The following is a 26,104-nucleotide window of genomic DNA, read 5'->3' as shown; positions in this document are numbered from 1 at the left end:
TGAGTTTCTGACCCAATGTATTTATGTTGAAATGTCTGGGAGAGCAATTGCTATTTGTATATATATGTTCTGGGTTTTCCATAGTCACAATATGGGCTTGTTATACAATGTACTGCTTCTGTGCCATGTCCACTGTTAGCCACCTCGTGACCGTAAAAGATTGTTAAAACTTCTTTAATTAAAAAAAAACATTAAAAAAAATTTGTTTGATGGGAAAATATATAGGCATTTTCTATACAACTGTATGTTTTGCTGAGTGTTTTTTTTATAAAAACATTTCAAAAACCTTGCATGGTTGGAAATGTTATGCAGATATTTTTTAAATAACTATCTTTTGCGGAGTTGTTTTCTATGCACAATGGCAAATATATGCAGGCTTCAGCCCTGCAAGTTTCCCTTTTGCAATGTTTTTCTCTGGACAATTGTAAATGTATACAGACTTTTAACTGTGAGTTTACTGCTTGCAACTGAAATTGTTGAAAAAATAAATTTCCCTCATAAATGATTGAAAATGTAAAACTTGTTAACTTGGTGAAGTTTGCAGTCTTCCGTAGAAGTGAATGTTGCCAGAAATAACAGTTTATGCACCGTTTGCACTGCATGGATAGCTTCTGTGAAGCTACATAGTGATATAATAATATATTTCTTTTCACAAGTAGAGTAATAAGTAAAATCGTGCAGAGACTCTGAAGCTGGACATTAACAAATTCATTAAAAAAAACTATGAAAATCACAGAAAAGCAGTAGTACATGAAAATGAATATTATATTTATAGACCAGGCATAATTACTTGCTGTGGTGAGAGAAATGCAAGCTTTAAAGCACAGCGTATGTGAGGACCCCTGCGTCGCTGGAACATCACTTTTTGTGACATTCCGTGGCGCAGGAGCCTGCTCCATTTATACGAGACAGCACTACGCCCCTTTTTTTTACTTAATGCTGCCTCGTAAATATTGTTCCCTTTAACAACGTTTTCCGTGTTGAAAGGGCGTGCAATGGGTGTTGCTGGGGGGATTCCCAGCAAAATCCATGGTTTTTTTACACTGCCAACAAGAAGAGAGGGGACCCCACAAGTTCCAGGGAACAGGGTGCAGCAGACTAAAAGTCAAAGAGGAATCCCTGGAAAAGGCAATTCACTCACTCATACTGGATATTTCTAAAGACTACTAGTAATCACTGGTCACAAACTAATTTATACCGTTCACAGACTTTTATTATTTGTTAAAAAACACGCATGTAAATAAAAAACAATGTACATTACATAATAGATTTCTATTACTCATAAAAAAGACTGATTGGAGTATACTGAATAAAAAGCAAGGTTAAAAATAATTCAACAGTGTATACAAATAAGACAGAGGAAAAACTAGTACATTTACACAGTAATACAGATCCTTACTAATTTCATCACACAATATTTTTAAGGCAAAAGATACTACATATACTGATCAACAACAGAAAAACAGAAACCCCTAAAAATCAGACAACACCTATATTCTGATACTGATTTCAAGATTCAAAAAAGCCTTCTGAATGTTATTGGAACGGATCTCATTGGTAGTCAACCTAATTCATGAGATTTGCAAGGCTTGAATTCTTATAGAAAAAAAAGCGTTGACGCGTTTCGGTGTCGCTGCCCTTGGATACTGGCACACCTTCCTCAGGACAAATTTGAATTCATTGGGGTTAAAATCATGTATCCTTCCTTAAAGGCAGTGTTTCTTTTTTAGATAAGAGTTGCTTTTTGGAAAATGCCGAATCCACGCAGTGCTTATTCCTAGACATTGTCTAGGGAGTATACGTGGTCATTAAGGGAAATGTATTGTCCCTTGAGTTTCTTCAAGTGCATTGCTTTTTACTCAGTATACTCCAATCAGTCTTTTTTATGAGTAATAGAAATCTATTATGTAATGTACATTGTTTTTTATTTACATGCGTGTTTTTTAACAAATAATAAAAGTCTGTGAACGGTATAAATTAGTTTGTGACCAGTGATTACTAGTAGTCTTTAGAAATATCCAGTATGAGTGAGTGAATTGCCTTTTCCAGGGATTCCTCTTTGACTTTTAGTTTTTTACACTGCCTCAGATTTACTAGAAATCGTAAATCTGAGGCCGCCCCCAACATTTACACTTTCATTTATAGACGGCGTATTTTCAAATGAAATGCCCACTAAGTTTGAACAGACATATAGTCTTACTGATAAAATTGTAAATTGATACTTGTATAGCGCACTACTCACCCGCAAGGGTCTCAAGGCGCTTGTACGAATACCGCTGTGGAACCCATCCTGGCTTTCCCTGTGAGGCGTCCATTCCTGGGCACCCCCAAGGTGGAGGCCAGGCATCCTTAGCGTTGTGGGGGCCATTGTGGAGATTAAGCAAGCTATTGCCCAGAGTTGCAGAGTGGGACTCCATGATTGGAATAGGCACCGAGGCGATAATTATCAGGCCCATGGAATTTTTTTTGGAGCCCAAGACCCGCCGAGGCGGGGAATTGAACCCTGGTCCCGGGCCAGACCTCTGCATCAGGGTCTGCCGCTCTAACCATTGAGCCACACTTCTCCAGATTGAGCCACACTTCTCCAAAACTATACAGCACACAAATGATAATGTGTGGCAATGAGGTTTCTGTGAACATTTATCATTCGTGCATCACCTATGAAAGTGGTTGTCTTCATCCTATTGAAATCTGTTTCATGCACATTTCAGAATTATCAAAAAATTTACTTCATATCTGATTTGCTAACTGATGAATGCACAGTTAGTTAATTTACAGATAATTTCCACTTTGTTGTGAGTTGCAAACAACGACATCCTAAGACTGTCCTATAATTCACTTTGTAGTCAGAGAAAGAAAAGTGAACACCAATCCCATGTTAAAAGAATAAGCAGTAGCTTGTCAGAAGACATAGTTTGACATTTGACCGCTGACGTTTAAACACAGCAAATTTGACAAGATAAACACAGAATTTAAAGACATCTTTATTTATTGCTTAGACTTTTACGACTCACCAACAGTCAGACTGCGGCCCACAGTTTGGGACACAGTGCTCTAAATAATACCTTTCCATGTCACTCTATCTTCCTCACAGGCAAAATCTTTGTTGTGCTGCAGTTATCATTGACAATCTCAGGAGTAATCACTTCGACAGCGTACAACAAGATTTATCAAGCGACGCTGGAATGGTTCAGCGGGTTCTGTTTCCTATTATCATCCGTCATCGGCATTATAAGTATCATCCCAATCAGGTAAGAGCTAATTTACAGTGTTACGATTATGTTTCTAAACAAAAACAATTTCATCCTTCATTGGGGTGATAATGGCAAAATGTTATGCTGACCATAACTGTCTGAATTAAACTATCGTCATCTTTATGCCACCGCCTGTTATTTCCACACCAGCATCCTCTCATTAACACCCATTATGTGCTGCTTCTTCTACCAAGCTTCTTCAGGGCTCATGTATTGATCAGTTATAGTATTTCTTAATGTCAAAATGTCTTTGCGAGCACGTCCACAATTTCTTACTCCATCCTTGGAAAAGAAGACTGGTGCCACATTTTAGAACAAGAAATTTATTGGAACTCAGAAGAAGAATACTGAAATCACCCTTGTGCCCAGATACCAAAGTAGGACTGCCGGCTTAAAACTCTTTTTCATAATATTGTATATTACGTACCTAGATTATTTACTCTGCTTGTAAAAGCTATTTCTTTTTGTTAGAGAAATTCAACTAGAATTACACCTTTTTATCTCAATTTTTACCAACTTTTCCTAGAGACTGAACTTGGCTGCCCAAACTGGGCAGTATTAGACATATTTGGCATTCTAAAACAGTAATGCACTATGTCATAAAATCCCCAGCTGTACTGCCTGTTAAAAAAACCTATGGATTTTCCGATAATTCCTCAGAGGAGAGGTACAGTATCCTGGATTTGCCTTTTTGCCTGGTCAAGTTTGGACCGCTCTCTGTTTTACGACCTTTTTAAAAGTTCATCGACCTAAGTGTTCTTGGTAGGTAACCCCATTCTCCCAACACCTGGCGAGAGATCAGAGTGGTTTACCACACCATGATATATATTGGAATATTTCATGATTGCTGTGTTAGAAATGCCACTAAAAAAACTTAGCGCGTTTGCCTGCACATTTGGAGTAGTATACTGTAAAAGGCATGGTAGTCCCAACTATTTTTTTTATTCTTCATCAGAGAACCTCATCAAAGACCTCATGGAAAAGGTTGGCAGCAGCTTTCTTGTTCTGGTCAATTAATTTGGGACAGACAATACATATCATGGCTTCTTTTGTGATCTCTTTCTAGAGCTAGTTAGGGGTGTCATGTGCTGGCCCAACTATAGATCCTTACTCTGTTTCTAGCTGAGATTCTCTCTAGGACTACTACTTCATGTATCATTTAACAGAGAAATCAGTTAAATTAGCTAAAATCGCTGTGTGCCTTCCCCTGAAGTGAAGATATTGTCTCCAGTCCACAAGGATATTATTAATTGTCACGTGGCCCTGTTCTTGGCTGGACGTCTGTTCCCCTGTAGTTGCTGTTCGGGTTGGCGGATATTCACTTGAGTCAAAATCTGTAGCGTGCCAAGTTGACTTCAGAAGTGGTATTTTTTACATTGTAAAAAGAGAGAAGGCGCTATTGAAAAGAGTAATGGTGTAAAGAGCTGTGTCTATATGGCCTTTAATTAGCAACAAGCATCGGCAATGGCAGTTTATCTGGCTTTAAAGAAATGTATGGTAATGTGAAGCATTACAAGTAAATAGTAAATAGTATGTGAACGTATTAGTATTTTTGTGGAAGCAAAGAACTGTAGAATAATATTATTGTAGGTTAAAAGGTCAAGTGACAGTTGCACTGTCAAGGGTGATCTAAACTACCATCTAGGATAATAACTCTTCTCCTCCCATCTGTGCCGCTGCCAGAGAAAAACACCATAAGTTATCTAGTTATCTAACACATGTATAGCATTATAATGTTATGTGTGTGTCTCTTAAAGTTGAAACTCAGGCAGCTGGATAAATAAACAAATTGATTACAGCTTATGGAGGGCAAGCACTTTTTGTAGAAGCTCTCCACAGCTGACAAATAAAAACAGGTACTCCTGCCTCGCAGCATGTGGGCGGAGCCAAAGCCTCCTTCTAGTGATGCTCACATAATTGTCTGCCAGACCATAAACAACTGAAGCTGGAAAAGGCAGGGCACACTGCCTAGTGTTATTGCAGCAAGGTATTTATAGAGGGCTTCCAGAGGGTGATTACAGGATCCTGGGAAAGGTGTAGTTGGGAATTGTTTTTAGAAAACGTGAAATGGTCCGATTTGTAGAATGCACAATGGGCTCTGCAGAGGATCTTGATGGAGTCAGAGGGGCAGTGCAGGGATGCCACATAGTGACCATGTCAATGTTTCTAAAGGTGCAGTCCTTGGCTGAAGTTTGCCTGGCCCAGAGAGAATGAATTGGCATAAATAACATCTTTCTGATGTAAGACCTTCCACTCCCCCCATCACCTATATTGGCTACTTTTTTCTTAAATAAGTAGTGCCAATGTTTGTTTTGTTCTGTTATTATATTCCCATTACTCCTACAAGTCTCATGCCTTATTTTCATCTTCATACCTTGCACCATTCCATATCTCCTCCAATATGTCTTGCATGCTAAGGGGCAGATTTACAAGCCCCTTGCGCCACTTTTGCGTCATTTTTAACATGGGGAAAGTGATGCAAAAGTGGCGCATGGGGCTTGTAAATCTGTCCCTAAATGTTCAAGTGTCCAAATCGATTAGGCAGTGAAGTAGCTCCAGGGGCTCTTGAATACTTCCTAGCCTTACCTTAATTACATGTTAAGTCGATGTCATTTTTCTGGCAGTCATTTCAGCAACTGTCCTTTAGTCGCAAAAGTAGCTATAATAATACTTGGGAAATTCATACGTTTGGATCCCAGGTTCCAGCACCAGAGTGTAATTATTTAAGTCAGTGGTTCTCAAACTGTTGACTTCTGGGGACCCCCACTTAATCAGTACAGGAACCCAGGGACCCCCACTGAATCATTATTGGAATCTGGGTACCCCCACTGAGTCATTACTGGAAGCCAGTGACCCCGGCCTAAGCATTGTCGATGATATGAACCTCAAAACAACACACAAAAAATACCGAAAAAAGCATTCATCAAACATAAGCAAATGCCACATTTTATTGCATTCGCAAACACAAATAAATTAAAAAAAACTAAATTTTAATCGAAAGGTTGGAGCTTTTCTAAATTCGATTGAGGCCACTCATCGCCCATACTATATTCTGTTTGATGCCCCTGCACTGCTCCCACAAATCAATCTGAGGGTACTAATTAAATTTTTAGCTTCCAATTTCGAATTCCTTCACCTTTACAGTATGTATTAACATTTTCAATAAGACGTTTAGCTTCTTTATTTATATACACTTTATTAATCTGTTAATATTATTTAACTTTCTACATAGGTGCGGACCCCGAAGGGTCCAGGGACAACAATTTGGGAACCACTGATTTAAGTCCTTTCTTTATCGCCTCCTTTTCAGCAATCCCTTTGATCCTTAAGCCCTATAGGACTATTGACAGGCTAGTGAAACCTTTCCCATATGTAGGTCACATGGTGGTTCTTTGCAGTGTCTCCTTATGACATTGTGTTCTCTTTGTAAAGTGGTGCTGGTCTGCGTGCTTACTCAATCTTCCATTGCTGGAGATATCCACTATAATATTTCCCTGTTTTCCAGGGCATTCAAATAAATTGGCAGGCAACAGGAAACCCTTGGTTTTGATATCCATCAGTAATACCATACTGACCTGTTCAAGGAGGCCGTACCTCATATCCCATTTCAACAAAAATCTTTTTCCGGTCGTTTATAGTTTCTCTTGAATATTCTACCTAGATGTATATTTTATGTCTGCCCTACACGCACAGTTAATTTGTCTTGGGTGCTTTAAAAATCTAATGGACTTTCTGGCCTGTCTGAAAACATATAATTGTTGGACAAGGTGCTTTTACTTCACTAGAGTTCCTCGATCAGGCCTTGTGGACTTTTTGGAGGTTCTACAATGGAGTTTTATTGTTTCTAGGAGTTTCTGGAGCAATTGCTCCAGAAACATCCACATTTTCCCATTCCTCTTCTTAGGCACGCCAAACAAATGCACCACTATCTTGCTTACTGTGATCTTCTACAACTGTACAAGCTACTCTTAGAATCTCCAACCTCTGTGAACAGGATCTACCATATCCTCTTACCCCTCCCAACTCTCTCTTCCATGTCTTTCTGTCTCTGCAACTCATTCCTCCCATTTAAATGTTATTTTTATTTTTTATTTTTATTGAGCAGAGCAGAGGTCAGTGCAAGAAATACAAAAAAGTACCTATATTACAAAAATACTTCACCAGGGATTATTATACACATCATCAGATTAAAATCAGAATAAAATCAAGCACAGTCAGATAATTCATATGATTCTGTAACAATCATTAATAAACATTCAAGTGTCAATAAAATTGAACCAAAAAGAGGACAATAAAAAACACAGCTAAAACCCAAGAACCAAGAGCATTCTATTATAGTTACTATTAAACAGTTTAGCAGCTTCAATAATTGACATACAAATAGTGCAGAAAACTGAGTACTCTCCTCCAATTGAGCCTTTGAATGTAAGTGCTAAAGTGCTTAAGTGCTAAAAATTTTAAAGTGCAATTGTGCCGTATCATTTTTACTAAAGTGCTGCTTTTTCTGTAAATAGTATTCATTCTATACCTCAGACCCCGTGTGGTCTTAGTATATTCTCATATGAAATGCTATGTAGTAGTGGTGGATGTACTAATAGGAAAATATTTCCAAATATTTTTTAATTTTCTCGTAGGCCCTACTCTTTTAGCATACACCTTTTCAAATTTTTTCATCCGTAGTATTTTATTTAACCATTTAAAATAAGATGGTACCTCCTCTGACCTCCAGTTTTGAAGGATTAGAGAACGGGCGACTAAAGGGCAGATTGCTGTGAAAGTTACTTCTGCAATAGGCAAATCCTTTCTCTTTGTTGAGATGCCAAACAGGGCTCTTTCAGCTTCGGGTTCGATTACTTTGTTTATGGCCCTGCTGATTGAAGAAAAGATCTTACACCAAAAATCAAACAGCTTCGGACATGTATAAAAAAATGGGCAACCAATCACCCCCCTCGTGTAACTGACATCTAAAGCATTTGTTTTCTACTCCCAAAAAGCATTTGCTTAATGCTTTAGGAGTGAGGTACACCAGCCAACGAGATAGGAACGACATTCTTTTAAAATTGGCAGCTTTGAGAGACTTACGACCAATTTCTGAGATCCGCTCTCACTCCTGCCACGAGAAGGAACAGTTGGTTTCCAGGGATATTTTGGTCAGGATTCCGTCGAGCTTCCCCCTTCTTGAGGAATTTGTACCAATTCCCTAATCCTGTTAATTTTACTTTGTTAGGGCAATAGCCAGGGGAATTTCCCCTGCCGGCACATTATATTTATGTATAAAATGTATGATTTAAAATAATTACAAAAAACCCGTTTTTAGTTTATTATCAGACCTGGCCAGAACCTCTTGCCAAGTAATGATCCTCCCTAAAACAAAGAGGGACCCCAAATCCCCAAAGCCTGTCTCCATCCATTTTTGAATTTTACTTGAGTGGATTTGAAGACCGAGGCTCTTGCACTCCTCTATTCTCAAATAGCGCAAACCACCCCCACTTCCTGTTTAAAAAAAGACTCTAATCTTTATGTTATATCTCGAATGGTCTTATATCTGGTCTTCTTTGGTAATTTTGTTGTTTTAAAAAATATCGGAACTTTCGAGCCTGCCTCATGGACCATTTTTTCGTAAAAAAAACATGTCAAGCTGCCTATTAGGTGCCAATAAGCGAGCTGCAAGATCCATTATTGCGGCTGTGTAGTATGTTTGTATATTTGGTAAAGCTAGGCCCACTTGTGTAGTTCCCAGCTGTAGTGTACTTAATTTCACCCTTGCTACTTTCTTATTCCAATCAAAGTCCCTGACCATCGAATCAATCTCCCTAAAATATCGCGAATTGATTTTTAGTGAAACACTTAAAAAAATTAAAAACAACAGATGAAGGATCGACATTTTAATAAGTTCGACCCTGCCAATCAAAGTTAAGGGCAGTAAAGTCCATCTTTCCAGTAAAGTTCTAATTTTATTCCGAGTTGTTAGATAGTTCAAGCTATATAGTTGATCTAATTGATTGGAGACATAAATGCCTAGATATCTGATCGGTTCGTTCTTCAATGCTTGCGATCTTAAATTTGATGTTAAAAAGTTGCAGTCCGAATTCAGTACTAGCATCTCGGTTTTATTCTGGTTAATCTTGTAACCACCAATTCGTTCAAACTGGTTAAACTCTTGGAGAGCATTATCAAAATTAAATTTAACAGGATGAAGGTATAAAATAATATCATCTGCTAATAGTTTAACTGTTGACATTCCTTCTATAGGTGGCTTAATATTAGGGTTACTGCGTATTCTTATTGCCAAAGGCTCAATAAAAAAGGTAAACAAGATAGGGGACATCGGACAGCTATGCCTGGTGCCACGGTTGATGTTAATCACTCCTATTGAGTTGGCGTCGACTACCACTTTTGCCTGTGCATCCTGATATATGTTTTTTAACATGCTTATTATCATTACTGGAAACCCAACTTTCAATAAACCAATAAAAAGTGCCTCCCAATTCACCAGGTCGAAAGATTTCTGCGTCAACCATTGAAATTAAAGTAGGAATTTTATTAATTGAAATTTTAATTTTAATTACCTTTACCATTGGTGTCCCAAGTGTGGACATTTATCGCTTTGATTATCACCACGCAAGATTCTGCTTCATCATTTTCAGTGTGACCTTTTTCTTTTCAGTCTGCACTGTCTATTGCATGGTGACTATTTGTGCTAGGCTAACATTTTGTTTGAGACTACCTACAGTACTGATAGTTTTGCTTCTAACAAACTGTTTTCCTACTGAATTTGCTGATGAAGTGATTTATTACGGGATTTGGTAGATTAAACCAAATGTGTTCATGGAACCAAGGATGGTCTGCCTTTAATTTGTTGATTTATACTTCTACTTTTATCTTACTTATTTGCAGTGGATTAGGCTCTTAGGAAGCAAGGCACCCTAATGTTTGTTTAAAGTTGCTGGTTAATCTTGAGTAGACCTTACGATCTCTTCTGTATCCTAATGTTGCTCACTGAGAGACTACCATGGTTACACTTGCATGTTTCTCACAAAGCTTCCTTTTTTGCTGGTCACCACCAGTTAAAATAGATCACCAGGGCTCATCTACCTGGATAGGCTACTTATCTGCTCTTGTCAGTTGTTAGGAATGGGGTTATTAATTTGGGAGGTTGCACCCCTACAAAATCTAAGAAACACTCTGGTTAGGTCATAACACACTTCTCAGAGAATCTCTGTTTAACCCCTAGTGACTATGGGCCCGATTCACAGAATTAACTTAAGACAAAATCCTAAACTTACTACTTTTGGAATTCACAGAATGCACTTACTACTTTTGGTATTCACAGAATACACCTACTACTTTTGGTATTCACAAAATGGATTTACGACTACTAACTTTATGTCCGGAGGCGGAGCTTCCGGCTTAGAGGCGGAGCTTGCGGCCCGGAGATGGGGCTTCCGGGCCGGAAGCTTCGCCTCCGGGCCGCAAGCTCTGCCTCCAAGCTCCGCCTCCGGGCCGGAATTTCCGGCCCGAGTGCGGACGTAAAGTTAGTAGTCGTAAATCCATTCTGTGAATACCAAAAGTAGTAAGTCCATTTTGTGAATACCAAAAGTAGTAAGTGCATTCTGTGAATACCAAAAGTAGTAAGTTTAGGATTTTGTCCTAAGTTAGTTCTGCGATAGTTGAGGAGCCAGACATATCCTGTACTGTAGCCAGTGACTGAAGAAAATCTACCACCAAATCCTAACAAATTTCTTTCAGTCCCCCACCTCCTTTTGTGGTACATCCTATATGCCTTACTGTAAAATGGCAGGGCCCATCTGCCACCAGGCAGGCCAAACTTTAGCTTCTTGGCCACTCCCCTACCTGACATGGTCAAAACTGGCCTTACTTTCTATTATGGCTGTGGCCTGACTGTTTAGGGGGGTTGTAAGTATGAATACGAGTCACTCCCTTTGTCATCTCAAAGTCAAAAGAGGTAGGGCTAAAGCCGCCCTTTGTTCGGCAAGATGTTCCTGTCCACTCCCTAATGGCTAATCCCAGCTAAGTGTTTAAAGGTTAACATCTGTTGGCCTTTCTTTGGGCCCAGATGCAAGCCTTTGTCCACTGAGCTTGAATTCTTAACTCTCCCAACCAAGAATGTATATTCCAGCTCTGGAGGTATGAAAGGTAGCAGAAAACCGCCCCCCCCCCCCCTTTCTGTGACCGGAGACATACTCTCTGGGAGGGGGCTGAGAATGATTAGAAGAAGCACCCTCCCCAGACGTCTCAAAGTCAAAAGAGGCCATGCTAAAACTGTGCTGTGTTCTGCTAACTGCTTCTTTCCACTCCTGGGTGGCTAATCTCTGCAGCAGTTAACACCCATTATCCTTTTCTGCCCTCAGAGGCAAGCCATTGTCCTCTTAAACAAAGTTGTTAACTCTCCCCGCCAAGGATGTGTATTGCAGTTTAGGGGGTGTGATGAGAGGCAGAATTAGTTTTAAGTCAGTTCTGACTCAGTCAGCCTAAAGTAAATTTTTTCAATGTTACTTTTCTGCTTCAGTTATCAAAAATCTTTTTTTACCATTAAGCCAGATTAAAAAAACTAAGCAGGAAGTAACTATGAAGCATTTGTTTAGCCATTTCCTAAATTGATGAGGAAAATTAAGATTTTAATCTCACCTGGGCCTATTTAGGAAACGTCAACACAGACCTACAGAGTGAAAGAGCTTTTAATTTTCACTTCACTATGAGAGCACACTAAACCCAAATTGTGCCCTTTTTAATGTTCTTTTTTTTATATCACAGAACCCTGCCTATGGGCTTACAAAGGACACTTTACGGGTAATTTATGAATATATTAAAATAGGCTGTTCCTATATGGCAAAGACATTTTCCCAGCTATGTGCCACTGCATTGCATTTGAATTGCAGCCCAGCCAGAGCACACCGATGCTTCTGGCAGACCTATATTTCTGTCATATATGTGAGTGAGGTAAGTACACATAGTGCCCATATATGACTTTTAATTTACCATGCGGTATGTCCACTTTAGGCACCATTTCCTATGGACGTATAGGGATGTTAAATAGACTGAATAAGCAGTTCCAATGTGCAGCATATCTTTTAGCAGGGAAGCACAGGCACTTTACAGCTGTTTAACAGTGATAAAGTGCACAGAGTTCTAAAGGCAGCAAAATAGGGTCCAGAGAAAAAAGGTGAAAGATCTGGTGGACCATGCTGAAATGGTGGTTTTGTTACACTTATGACTGCTTTTTCAGGAAGAGAAAGCTCTGAAAGTGCCATGTACATTGTTAAACTCTAATTTGACCATAGACATTAAGAGGCATCAATAAATATCATAGTTGAACTCAAATGATTTGGTGGAGGTTATAGGATACTGACTCACAGAAATGTCAACAATAAAACTGCAAAAAACCTTTGAGAATGTTGGATCGAAGGCAGAGGTTGAATTTACCTTTCCCTGATTTTAAGGATGAAGGAGGGAAGGTCCTCAATGAACTGCAGCCTCTGATACGGACTTGTTTCTGATGATTGATGGAAAATTCCAGATGTAACAAAAGATTGCATTTGATCTGATTAGCCACAGACGCGATATTTCTTCACTGTTCATGGAGACAAAGACTATGTTGGACTCAGCCCTTTCTGCAGGATCATCCCCAAACATGTTGCCTTCACTGCTACAGTTTTTTGCTGAATTTGTTTTGTTGGCCATAGGACTCTGTGCCCTTTACTACTGCTAACCAGTGCTAAGGTGCTTGTGCTCTCTCCTTAAAACCTGGTAGAATTGGCATATGCCTAATTGGCAAATTTAATTTACTTGTAAGTCTCTAGAAAAGTTGCATTACCTGTGCCCAGTGCCTGTAAACTAAATGCTACTAGTGTGCCTGTAGCACTGATTTTGCCAACCACTTAAGTAGCATTTTAAACATGTCTCAGGCCTGCCATTGCAGCCTGTGTGTGGGCAGTATTAAACTGGCATTTTAATCTGGAAAAATAAACCTTTTGCACTGCCCAAACCTTCCTTTTTATTACATATAAGCCCCCCTCCCCATCATACGACCTGGACAGCCCAGAGGGCAGGGTGCAATGTGTTAAAAAAGTAGGACATGTACTTTTGCGTTTTACATGTTCTGGTAGCGAAAAACTCACATTTGTTTTTCACGACTGCAAGGACTAACTCTCTCGCAGGGTAACATTGGTTTTACCTTATTAAATGTTATATGTGTAATTTCCAAATGGGAACAGGTAACCAGTTCATATTTGATGCCTTTGGAATTGTAATTTCAAATCAAAATTCATGGTGAAGTCGGATTATGAATTACAATTTTGAAAATGCCACTTTTTGAAAGTTGACATTTTCTTGCCTTAGCCATTTGGTGCCTGTCTCTGGGTCCCATGACGTGGTGTGGGTGACAGTTGGGCTTTGTGTATTCCTCCTAGAAAGCCACATACAATGGGAAGCTTAGATGTGACAGGATGGGAGGAAGGAGCTGGGCCCAACCCCACTTCTACTTGAATAGGCTGTGCCCTGTCTCTCCACAAAGGGCAACATACACCCTTTAATTAGTCTGCAGCCTTGGTCGGGAAGGCAGGGCACCTGTGCACTTCAAAAGCATGACTCTAGAAACTTCCCCCCAATTCAAATGTACAAGTGTGTATAAATACTGGACCTTAGACATCTACTCTTGAGAACACTTCGTGACTTGTGGATCCTCTGCCAAGAAGAAGTACTGCTGTGCTGCAGAAAGGGTTGTCACTCTGTTGGACTGATGATACGAGGGAACTTCTGCCCTGCTGACCTGTTCCCTCCTGCCTGGTTGAAAATGGAACTGGACATGCAGGTTTACCCTTGAACTCAGGACCAGTAGAGTCACTCCAATGGCTGCCTCCTGGTCAGAGTCTCAGGAACATAAAAAGCTCCCCAACATCCTGCACCACTCCCTGGACCCAGCTGCAGGGAATTCCTGATCACCGAGTGGTGCCCTCAGGTCTTGGACCCTTAATGTGGCTCAGTGAGCTGATATCAAGCTTTTGAGCTATTTGCAATCACACAAGACCTCGCCGCTCACACCATGATCCTGCATGAAGCTCCGACAGTCCGACTCTTCGAGCTCCAGCATCGAATAGGGACTGCCAATGCGCATCTTCAGAAACGCCTGCGATGCCGGTCAGCTCTTCATGCTACACCGACAGCCTGCTGTGATGCTTTCTCTGCTCCTCGCAGCCATCTTCAATGCGAATGAGACTCTTGTCACAGATTAGAGAAGGTAAACTTCAGATAGCCTAACCTGGTGACTGTAGCTGACCTGCACTCCATCCCGGTCAGCCTGAAAGTGTGAATTTGACCCCATCGAGCACAACCAGATATCTCAAGATGGCAATGTGTGCTTTTTGGCGTAATTTTTGCTAAAATCTTTATAAATTCATAAGTCCAGTTCTACTGATTGGATTTTTGTCTATTTGGTCTTGTTGTATTCATTACATTCTGCTCTATTGTTCTTACTTGGTGTGGAATCCTTTTTGTGTGGTGTTTTCACTGCATTACTGTTTGAAGTGTTGCATAAATACTTTACACGTTGCCTCTAAGTTAAGCCTGACTGCTCTGTGCCAAGCTACCAGAGAGTTGAGCACAGATTAATTTGGGGTTTGCTTGTGCCTTACTCTGGCAAGGATTGTAGTTTCTGCTTGACCAGGGCTCCCGCTCCAATCAAGCAGTAACCCAATGTTTTTCAGACTGCTTCTAAATTTCAACTGAGGGCTTGACTATCTCACTGTTAATTGGTAACTATGTGCACAACTTTACTCTAAACCTGAATGGTGTGAAGGAGAGAAGCTTAGATTCACAGAAGATGAGATGATGTAATTAGCAAAATGATGTTTGCCAATAAAAATCACATATACAAAACAAAACTTTATTAAACAAGCAAAATTCCAGATGACAGACTGCATCTAAAGTGCGAGGGAAGAAGAAATCAATGACACAACAAAAATTCATTGATTACAGCAGAAAAACAAGTCTCATGAATACTTTACTGAGAAGCATACCTTGCCAAGCAACACATAATACAGCAGTACAATATGACAAGACCAGGTTACAACTCACCTACAACAATGATCAATCTATAGAGGATAAAACACAGGATTTGGGCCCATGCACCAAAACACTGATCATTACAACAGAATCAATAGTGGTGCCTGGACAGCAGCGATCCACAGTTACACAAGCGGCACTTTCAAGAAACACCTATTCCCATTAATGTCCTCGCCATGGATCATGGAGTTGTGCATATGCCAAAGAGTGTAACTAAATATGACAACTGCGTGGCTCATCCCACACTTAAGACTGCAGTTAAGGTCAAGATTAGATGTATTGAGAGCACACATTGACCCATACACACTTAATAACTTAATTGACTATGTATGAGAACAGATCAATAGGCTACAACTGCGACAGAAAAGACCAAACACAAGGTTGCATGGTTTTCATAAATCAAAAAACAATATCAGCAGCTTGCACAGAAGACTGAAATAGAAGGAGTCTGCCAATCATGGGTGGGAGAGAACCTAGTACCCATGTTAAATTTCCAGGTGAATGTACAGCAATACCTGTCCAACCTTTTATATAGATTGTGACACAGAATATTCAAGTCACAACTGTTCTGTTGACCCCTGACTGACAAGAAGTTGATTGTGTGCTCCCCACCAATTATGCACACGGGAAATAGCTGAGAAAGGCACCATTGTTGGAACCAGCTGTTAGTCCAAAGGAACATGGAAGGCTCAGTTACCAAAAACACACATACCAGTAGTGATCTTAAAAAAACACAATGCAGTGGACTAGAACTCCACAGGATGAGTCTGGGTTAAAATCCATGCAACAAGGAGATGGCCACATGAGAATCCAATCCACCCATCAGAGTATGCAATACCTCAATGCCATTAATATGTATACAAGGCAGATTTGTATATCATTGTGGTGATACTCCTTTGAAGCAAGCTTTTTGTCATTGCCTGTCCATTGCAAGCCAAGCAGCTTCCTCTCTGTTTGGCGTGGCCATTGAGTGCTTGGCATAACTTATTTACATACACTTTTCAGGTACTGGTGTCCAGGGCTTTTTGGCCTGAGCCTTATCGTGCTGAGATTGAAATATTACAAGTGTTTCCATTTTAATGCCAAAAGTAACCTCAACTTTCAAATTGTTTTATTATTTTTTGTGGGTGTTTTTTTCTAGGTGAATGGGTCTCGTAAATGTGCCTTTAGCACAATTCTGTTTCTGCCATTTTTAGTCTGCACGGCGTGAGGGTGTGCGATTCAGATTATTATTATTATTATTTTTTTTTTTTTTACAGAGTTTTATATAGCGCGAACTTGACCTGAAGGTATCGGGTATCAGAGCGCTTTACACGAGCACCAGTTGTGTTACATGAGGACACATTCATTTTTGTTAGGCACGGGGAGATTACGTGATTTGCCTAGAATCACAGAATGTTGCACGTCTTTGCAGAGACTTGAACCCAGTTCCCCAGATTAAAGGTCGACCACCCTTGCCGTTAGGCCAACTCCTCTTCTTTTCTCAAATGCAATGTCTGCATGGATGAGTTTGTGTGACCATGTAAATATGCGGTTAACTCCATCACTTACAGTAAGAAATTGGGCTATTACTTGGGGGTGGAGGGTAAGTGCCCATCACAAGTAATAATCAAAATCCTTGTGGGGGTGGACTAATATAGTCACAGAAAAAGCTGAGCTCAACCCCCTAGTAGCTATGCACAGAGCGGTTCGGCTTAACTTACAGGTGATGTTTAAAGCATTTATGCAGTACTAAAACAGTATTAAAGTGGAAATGCAAAACAATAGAAAACCCATAACGAACTAGAAAAAATAAAGTAAAATGTAATAAACAAAATGAAGCCAACCTGACAAAAATCCAATAAGGAGAACCCGAGATAGGACTTTTAAAAATGTTAAGTTGAAATAGGGGGCAAAGAGGCCTAATGTGCCAATGATAGTCAAATGTCGCTATAGGATAGGACATAGGTGCAATGTGATTCAGAGTGTGATGGAGCTCGGGTCAGATACACTAACCAGGTTCCTTCTGGTCAAAGCTTTTACCTTCTGATTTTAGTCCTTCAAGACCAAATCAATCACAGGTATACATTTCTAAAGCCCCCAAAGACCTCAGTGGAGGCACCTAGATAGACCTTGGGGAGTCAACTTTTATCAGGAATAGTAGTTTATAGGGTCTATAGGGTCTGAGGAGAGAGGGGCCGGCAAAGAACGGGGTTATGTTCATTCAGAAAGTGAAGGAACAATAAAGATGCCTCTAAATCTTGTTTTTATCTGGTCACATTTGCTGTGCCTTTCAAGACAGAGGTCAAACGACAGGTTTTTACAAGTCTGAAAATCGTGCTTGGGTGGAGGCAGTAAAATAAATAGCTGTAGGATGTCAGTTTTCTTTCCGAGCACATTTAAATAGCTTCTAAACTAACTGTACAAAATATATTTTTGCAGTTATGAAAACACTTTTTTTGTAATTCTGAAGTGTGATGGCAACAAAGATTTTAACAGGATCTAAAAATAATGCGCAAATTATAAATATTTGCTGAAACATGATTTCAAAACATTATTTGTACGCTGTATAGTTTTATCAGTAAAACTGCATGTCTGTGGAAACGTTTGTGGCCATTTCAATGGAAAATCTGATGTCTGTAAATGACAGTACACTACCACATCATGATTTAGTAATTTATTTATTAAAAGTCCGTTTTTAAACCTGATCTGAGAAACTATCCGACCTCTCCCCTGATACCAATGGTATCAGTGAACTAAGAGGCACGTCAGGTCATGTGTACCCATATGTGGGCTAGATTTTTATTTTACATGAAGGAAAAGTTTAATATATTAAATCAAACAAGATTTTTTTGTACAGTAGGCATGCTTAACTCGCATATTTGAAGGTGCTCTCATATGTGATAGTGAAGAAAAGGGCAACTCAGTCAAACAAAATATTTACCAATGATCACACAATATGAGACCAGTGTATGGTTCAAGCACATTACAGGCAGGTCGAGTAGATTATTCAAGTCACTATACCTGCAGGTCTGGTAACATTTCTATTATTTTTCAAGGCCTGTTAAGAGACTTACTGGGTGGCAAGCAGAGGCCACAACAGGGTCTTGTCCATGCCCAGTTGCCACTGGTCAGCTGAGTAGCTGCAGGAAAAGGCCTCTTATACCTTGTTGTGTTCCTATGGCTTTAACAGGAAGTCCGCTTTGTGACCCTTCTTTGTCCTGGGTATAAGAAGATCAGGTCTAGTCTTCTAGACTCTGCTCAGGTCTCATACAGAAGGTTCAATCCTCTTCTGATCTTCCTCAGGCCCGGAAGTGTTCTGACATTGGTTCCCTGAGGTGTCACATTTAAGCCTGGCACAAGCTAATAGGTGAGAATGACCCCTGGGGAAACTCTAACCAATGGGCTAAAGGTTCCCAATTCTGCTGCAGCTCTACCTCCCACTGGAGTTGGTGCCTGGCTTGCTAGAAGGACAAAAGGGGAGGCAGGCCCAGATGTGAGCTGCATCTGCTTGTGACTGGGGAGTCTCGTTTGAAGTACACTAAAGGTCTGCTGGGCACAGCCCCTGAGCATCCTGTCATGGGGAGGACAACACCTCCCCCACCCAAGGTCCATTGTTACTATGATAGGAGCAATTTACACCTCACAACTGGGGAGCCCATCAAGCTGACACTAAAAGGTGAATTCTTAGAGAAAGGTCTCTACAGCTTTCAGACCGGTAAAAGGTACATTTTCTAAAGTTCCCTTTTTGTACTATTTAGACAAAATTTGACTTTACCATTACATTGTTTAACTATTAAAAAGAGTCATTGAAATATAACTCCAGGTGATACCACTCCGAAATTAGCATTATACGCTGTTATAATTTGATCCAGTGTTCCCTATAGAAGCAACCAGCCTTGCTACAGTGAAAATAGCTTTTATGCTGTTTCACTCCAAGGACATGTGGAACATGAAACTTTTAAATACCCTACTTTTAAATAACATTCACCCTCCTTTATGAGCAAAAAGGCCTATCTTTGGGGTGACTCATTAATTTTTAAAAGGACTGTTTAGTCCTGTCAAAGGCGTTTGACAGGTCGAATTGGCAGTTTTAAAACTGCGCTCCCAGACTACAATGTTAGACCTGGGGTATGGTTTGCTCTGTCAATGCACTGGGTGGCAAAATGAGTGCTGCAGCCCACTAAGGACATTTAACTTAGAATCCCCGGGAACACTTTATACTGTATGCTAGAAACTTATAGGTAAGTTATGTGATCCAGTCAAGTGTATACCAGTTTCTTCATGTTTTAAAGAGGAGCACAAGAACTTTACCACTAGTTAACAGGGGTAAGATGCACACAATTCTAAAGCCAGCAAACAGACTTCAGCAAAAAGGCATAACAAAATTCGGGTGATCCTGCAAAAATGGCAATTTTCCAAACGTACTCTTTATACTTTCACCCAGCCAGGTTCTCTGTCCTTCTGTGATTTGATAGATGCTTGTGTGCGTCTTACCTGCAACTCCTTAGTCACATTTTTTTATGATTGAACCTGTGTTCCATCAAACTCAAAAATGTATACGGTGCTGGCCAAGGTTATCCTGATTTGAACACTTTACATGAGCACGCGATTACATTACATAATTGTTTTAGGCACAAGTAGAGTAGGTGATTTGCCCAAAACCACAGGATGCTGAGCAGAGGCTGGGACGAAACCTGGTTCCTCAGCTGTGGCGGCTGCTGTTTAACGGCAGTGCGGAGGCAGGTCGCGGGGGAGGAAATGAAAAAAACGAACACTTAATTGTGTGCCCCCGTCTCTCATTCCTTTTTGCCCGCTTCCAGGACTGCAGGGTGGGAAGCAGGAACAGGAAGCACCCAGGCTCCCCTAAGCCAATCACAACGCTGTAATGCAGCGTTATTGGTCTGAGCGGCGTGGTAGGTGTTGAGACAGGGAGCGTAGGCATATTCTCCACCCAGGCTGTAATGCAGCCTGGGTGGAGAACATTCAAAGTGCGCATGACGGTTTGGCCGACATGAGTCACCCAGCCAAAATGTCATGTGCACTTAAGAGAGTGTGAACCACTCCTCCGCCAGCTCCTCTGAGAGCCCCACCCCTAAATAGCTGAGCAACAACGGGAAAAAAATTATAACAATGAACTATCATTATTTGTTCCTTTTTGACTTGCTCAGTGGGGCAGCGCTCCTCTGCCTTAGCAAATAATCCGCCCCTGTTCCTCAGTTCCGAGGACAGCAGCTCAGACCATTAGGCCACATCTCCTCTCAAGAATAGAGATGTTTGAGATTAAAAACCTGTGCTTTGTCTGTATGTAGCTTTTATCACTTTGGACTTAGACTCACTTGTATTCTACTCAAGTCATTTAGCTCCCCTTGGTCTCGCAGCCTGAAGTGAACGGGGAGGAGAGCGCAACGTGATCATGAATTACCCTCTCGGTACCTAGGAATGAATTATTATTACATTTTGTTATTTTGAAGTTATGAATCATGGTAATTGAAATGCGTTCACATGAAGGAGAAGAGGTGGAGACGTGGCCTAGCAGCAAGAGCTGCTGACCATAGAACGAGGTTAAAATACCATCCTTGGCTCAACCTGCTGTGGTTCTGGGCAAATCATTTAATCTTCCCGAGCCTAAACAAATGTGCAACGTAAAACTATTTTATTTCTTACCCCCCCCAAAAAAAAGGTATGCTAAAATCTGGGGACACGTGGAAAGACTAGGCATAATTACCTAATGTTTCCCTTGGTGGTTAACTAGTTTCATGCCTATCGCCAAGGTATTTCATCAGGACCTAGAAAGGAGAAAATTACTTTCCCACTACAAATGTTATTTTAAGCACTGAATTAATAAAAATAGAAAATAAAGATACAGCCCCTAATTGGTCTGTGTTAAATCAAAAAGACTTAAAATGCGACCATCATTGGGCCTCATGAGTCCATAGAGGAGTTTTAAGAAGGGACGCCTGTAGTCAAACCTCTGTCAAGGCTATCCCTCACAGTGAACCTGTCCGCGTCCCCAGATTTTAGCATACCTTTTTGGGCGGTAAGAAATAAAATCGTTTTTTTTGGACCCACTAAACTGGTTGTGGCTGTTTCAACAAATACCCTCTCCCACCACCATAAATAACTCCTCCCCATACCCTCAGGTGTGCAAACACTTGTCAAACGGCTTGAACTTCAAAATTTTGCACTCTCCCTTGGGTACAAAACGAACAACAGTTCCCAGAATGCTGTATCTGTGATTGAAAACGTGCACATTGTGTTTTAGCTTTCCCCACTTCAATTTAGTACAAGTTAAAATAATCAATAATTCAAACATGTGACCTAACTAAAACGCTTCTGTTTAAAGCAACCACATAATACGAGGTAGTGCATCATCTATCATTTCTCGCGCTAAATCAGTCCAACATCCTTGCTAATACAAAAACAGTCTCTTGCGTGTTCATATTATTTCCATATTTCTAGTCGCTTCTATCTGGAAACCACCGATCCTGTGTAAGTGGAAGATCTTGCTTTAGTTGATGTTTAATTTTCCTGCTCTTCACTGTTAATCAATGTGCTTATCCATGGGTGCAATCTTGCCGTTTTGGATGGAAATTCAATGTACATATGCAAAGTTGTGATATGTGGAAACACCTCCTGTTTGCAATTATTCTTGGAATGAATTTGGGAATGGATAAAATAAATTAAGTAAAAAAGAAGAAAAGGAATAGTGTTAAAGAGTACATAAATCGAAGCATATACATTGATAAACTTGATTTATTGGATTCATTGGAGTGAAGGGCAAGGCTGTGCTGCTTGAAAAGGGATCTAACTGGGGCCCCGTGTTTTGTTTCTAATTCGCAAGCGCAATTGGACGCAGCGCGTATCCTGCATTGCACACATAAATAGGTCTGAAGCAGCTAAACATAGTTAAAAAACAGTGATAAAGCAGGAGTACAAAAATGGTGTGCATCCCATCTTTGCATATGTACATTGTCATTTACAATGCCAATCGCTTCAACTCTCACAAATGCGAGACCTATTGCACTGCAAATGCTTGTTAAACTTGGTAACACTGTATTGGCATTGGTTGCACCTCAGTAATACCAGTTGAACACCGAAATCGGGCAATAAGCAACAGAAAGGTGACCAGTCCAGCTTTGCAAAGGGCCTTCCACTGCACAGCAACACGTGTTGCTGCATTTTTTGTAACTTTTAGCCCGTTTGAGCTAGAAAGTTCATTTTTTTAAATTAAAATCTGTACATTATGCGGCAGTTAATGGTTTATGTGACAAATCTATAAACATGCAAAAATCGCCATGGCCGCACAATCGCATAATTCCAGTGGCCCTAACTATACCTCTCCCGCCTGCCCAAAGCGCTTCCATTAGAATCAAATTTGTGGTGCACAAATGGAGTCCTAACTTTCATGCATTAGATACAACAGTGTTATTGTGTCAATAAAATGTTCATTTGCATCGCTGATTTTCGGTTTCTTTCTTCTGTTTCCCCGACTAGCATCATCGCTTGCAAGATGTCGTCAAGGCCTGCACCAGACGGAGTTTCAGAAGGCTGATCTGACCTTTTGACCCGGTTACAAGACTTGCATCTCGAATGTCCCGACAACGAGTCGCTGCCGATATTATTGTGAAAGAATCATTTCAGTTAAACGTTGCTGCGTCTAGCAACACAGTGATGTTCAGGAAGTAGTCAGCTGACTGGCCGCGTTAGGTCCACGTGACGAATGGGCGATGGTTAATATCTTGTGTAACATTTCAATGAAACTTTTTAAATGTCCATATCTTGTTTTCACTGAATACCACTGCTTTGGTCTCTGGTGTGGACGTGTTTCGAAGCGCAGATAGAGGACACAGTGCGTTTAAACGGGCCCTTGTTTATTAAAGGTGGTGCAACGGAAACGAAAAGCAGTATAGCACTGCACCCGCGGACTTCTAATATGATGAGCAAACTGACGCTGCCTTTTCCTTCGTATATCGCAGTGAAGACCTTAATTTAATAAGGACAATTGTGTGTTTGTTCTATGGGCCCAACCTCCAAGTGCCCAGCTCGGGCGACGGAGCCTTTTAATTTAACTAACAAAATACGTCATGGGTTCAACCATTAATCAGGATACCACAGGAGTGGTCTACATTCATTACATGCCATTAATAAAACCAGTTACACGCTATAAGCAAAGCAGCAAATTAAATGCATACAAACTATGAGGAAGAATTGCTGCTCGCACGAAAATGCTACGATAACATTGTTTTGTTTACACGCGTTTACGTTTTTACATCTTTAGCTAATAAATGAGTCATAGGGGGCAGATTTACAAGCCCCTTGCGACACTTTAGCGCTGCCGTTGCGTCACTCTTGTGAAGCAAAGGCAGCGTAAACAATGCAGCAAATTTACAACATGATGCATCTAGTGAGATGCGTCACGTTGTAATGCCCTGCGTGACATTATACCTGCGTCAGGTATAATGTATGCACAGTAGACGTTCCCACACAGGAAAGCCTCGTAAAAGTGACGCAGTGAAATCTACAAGATTAAGACGCCACTGCATCAAAACCTTACGACTGCTTGAAGCAGGTGTAAGGAGTGACGCAGTGTATTGGGAATAGGCCGCAACAGGCATTGCTGGAGTTGCGTCATGCTTGCGAAACGACTCCAGCAATGCAGGACTTTTTCGCCAACAGATGCATCAGTATTTCTGACGCATCTGTCAATGCTTGCGCCATAGTGCGCTAATTGTAAATACAGCGCATCTATGGTGGCGCAAGGATTTTTCGCGCAGGGAAAGTGACGCATCTATACAGATGCGTCAGTTTCTTGTAAATCTGCCCCTCAATCTTTTTAGCATTGACACGAGTCGGCTTACTAAAGAGTCTCGTCCCTCAAGCACCATCATGACCGGAAATGAGGTGTAGCAAGAGTGCCAGTTGCTACATCAGAGTTACACTTTAGTAACCCACACACTTCATATAAGATGGTTAGAAAACTATTTAACACGGAGGGCAGACCCAGTGTACGAGCTGAGCCCTGAAAACATTTGCTATGTAAATCATACAGGAAATATCATGTAAACTATGATAAAGTCTCTTCAAAATTGAAAAATGTTTATTTCTTTATCATGTGGAATCTTTGACATTAATAGGACACAATATAGGCTTTATAGCACTGCCCTGGGAAGTACGTTTTAAAAGTGATAGCTTTGTACAACTAGTAGTCTGAACTCACATAATGTAATGTTCTTTCATACATAGTAATGAAGAAAAAAGTTTTGGTAAAATAAAGTATTTGTCTAAGATCAAACATATTTAAGCAGGGAAGCCACATTTTTAGGCAGGTTTTCTGGTTTCAGTTTGTACAAATCAGCCAGGAAATGGGTATCTGTCTTCCTTACGTTAAGGATTTGCTTTTAACTCTTAGTTCATTTTCTGAAGATTTTAAATGCAGTGTGAACTCTACCTGAATGCCGAGCACTTTACATGATCATCAGTTACATTGCACAAGGTCACATTCATTGTTTATAAGCACAGAGAGATCAAGTGATTTGTCCAGAATCACAGAACGTTGAGCCGATACGGAGACTCGAACCTGGTTCCCCCGTCTCACATTCATCAGCTCTGACCGTAACCCCACATCCTGGGTAGAGCGAGATAGGCAGGCAGTAACCACATGAGAGCTCAGCTCCTGTGGGCTTGAGGTTCCAACAGGACCTCGAGCTGAGCCAGAGCTAGGCTCGAGTTCTCAGCAGCTTGCCCACCTCTAGCACTACCTGGTCTGTCATGGAGTCTGAAGCATGAAGAAAGGATACAACTGTAAACCTTGTGTAGTTTCTTCTCCTTTGCTTCCCCTAGCATTGCTGCCATCAACAAGCAGCTGTTAAGGAGCTAAGAGTGCTTCATGGGTTCTAACCTGTGATATTATGGGTGTGGGCTAAAGAATGTGTAATGTCACTTCAGCCTCTCTGGCATCAAGTGTCTGCAAGTACCGCATTGTTCAGAGACAGTAAAACCACATTGATTGAACAAGTCTACTGAAGATAACTGCACCTTATTGGTCATCACACACAACATGGAAACACTTCCCACACAGGATCAAAAACAAAGACAGCAATCTGCCAGCCGCATACCCTACATGGTTTAGCGCGCTACCTATGTCATCAAGCGCTTCAGCATCCCACACAGGGGTAGTAAACACTATATATATGTTGCAATATAATACGAGCAGACGTATGTATGTGTTTTCTTTTATCCCGTGAAGGTGTGTGCTTTTTTTTATGCAAGGCACAGCTTTCCATAAGCGTGTGATATTATTGCACTCTTCAGTGTTTTGCCTCACACCTAAAATTACTGCAAAGATATATATAGTTTGACAAATACTGTAAGATACATTTTGTTCATTAAACAAAGACAGACATCAATAAGTTTAGAAGACTTACAAAAATTAGAAAGGCGCCACTGGACATTCCTGCGATTAACTCTCTTAAGCATTACAGTAGAAAGTATAAAAGCTTGCTTGCCATCCACTGCATTGCATAATTAGTTGTGGCAATTACATTTGTAGTGCAATGTTATTTGTGTGTTTTCGGGAACACAATCTGTGACAACAGTATGCTGGACAAACCTTTTGAGCAAGTTGCGGATGTACGGATTGAATTCACATGAATGATTGCATGAGAAAGCTTGTCGGCGTACTTTACCACAGACAGTCTGTACACTTTGTGCAATCATTTGTCTGCAGACCCAAACAGAGCAAAATTTGAATAAAAAGAAAAATGTTTGAATTATAACTTAGTACAAAA

At 40.5% G+C, this 26,104-nt stretch overlaps 1 protein-coding gene across 1 annotated transcript in view; it reads left to right on the top strand.

Moving 5' to 3' along the window:
* The window catches only part of LOC147666159 (solute carrier family 46 member 2-like), a 208,858-nt gene extending 183,124 nt beyond the window's left edge, over positions 1 to 25,734 (top strand). The window contains exons 3-4 of the mRNA XM_086949258.1: positions 3,095 to 3,251; positions 22,812 to 25,734. Of these exons, the coding sequence (XP_086805384.1) occupies positions 3,095 to 3,251; positions 22,812 to 22,869 (215 nt within the window). The 3' untranslated portion in view covers positions 22,870 to 25,734. The remainder of the gene's footprint in view (positions 1 to 3,094; positions 3,252 to 22,811) is intronic.
* The last annotated feature ends 370 nt before the right edge of the window (positions 25,735 to 26,104 follow it).

The sequence above is a fragment of the Lissotriton vulgaris genome, unplaced genomic scaffold (assembly GCF_964263255.1).
Source record: "Lissotriton vulgaris unplaced genomic scaffold, aLisVul1.2 SCAFFOLD_1734, whole genome shotgun sequence".
In the NCBI taxonomy this organism is placed as follows: domain Eukaryota; kingdom Metazoa; phylum Chordata; class Amphibia; order Caudata; family Salamandridae; genus Lissotriton; species Lissotriton vulgaris.
The sequence above is the reverse complement of the archived record's forward strand: the minus strand, read 5'-3'. Positions and strand labels throughout refer to the sequence as shown.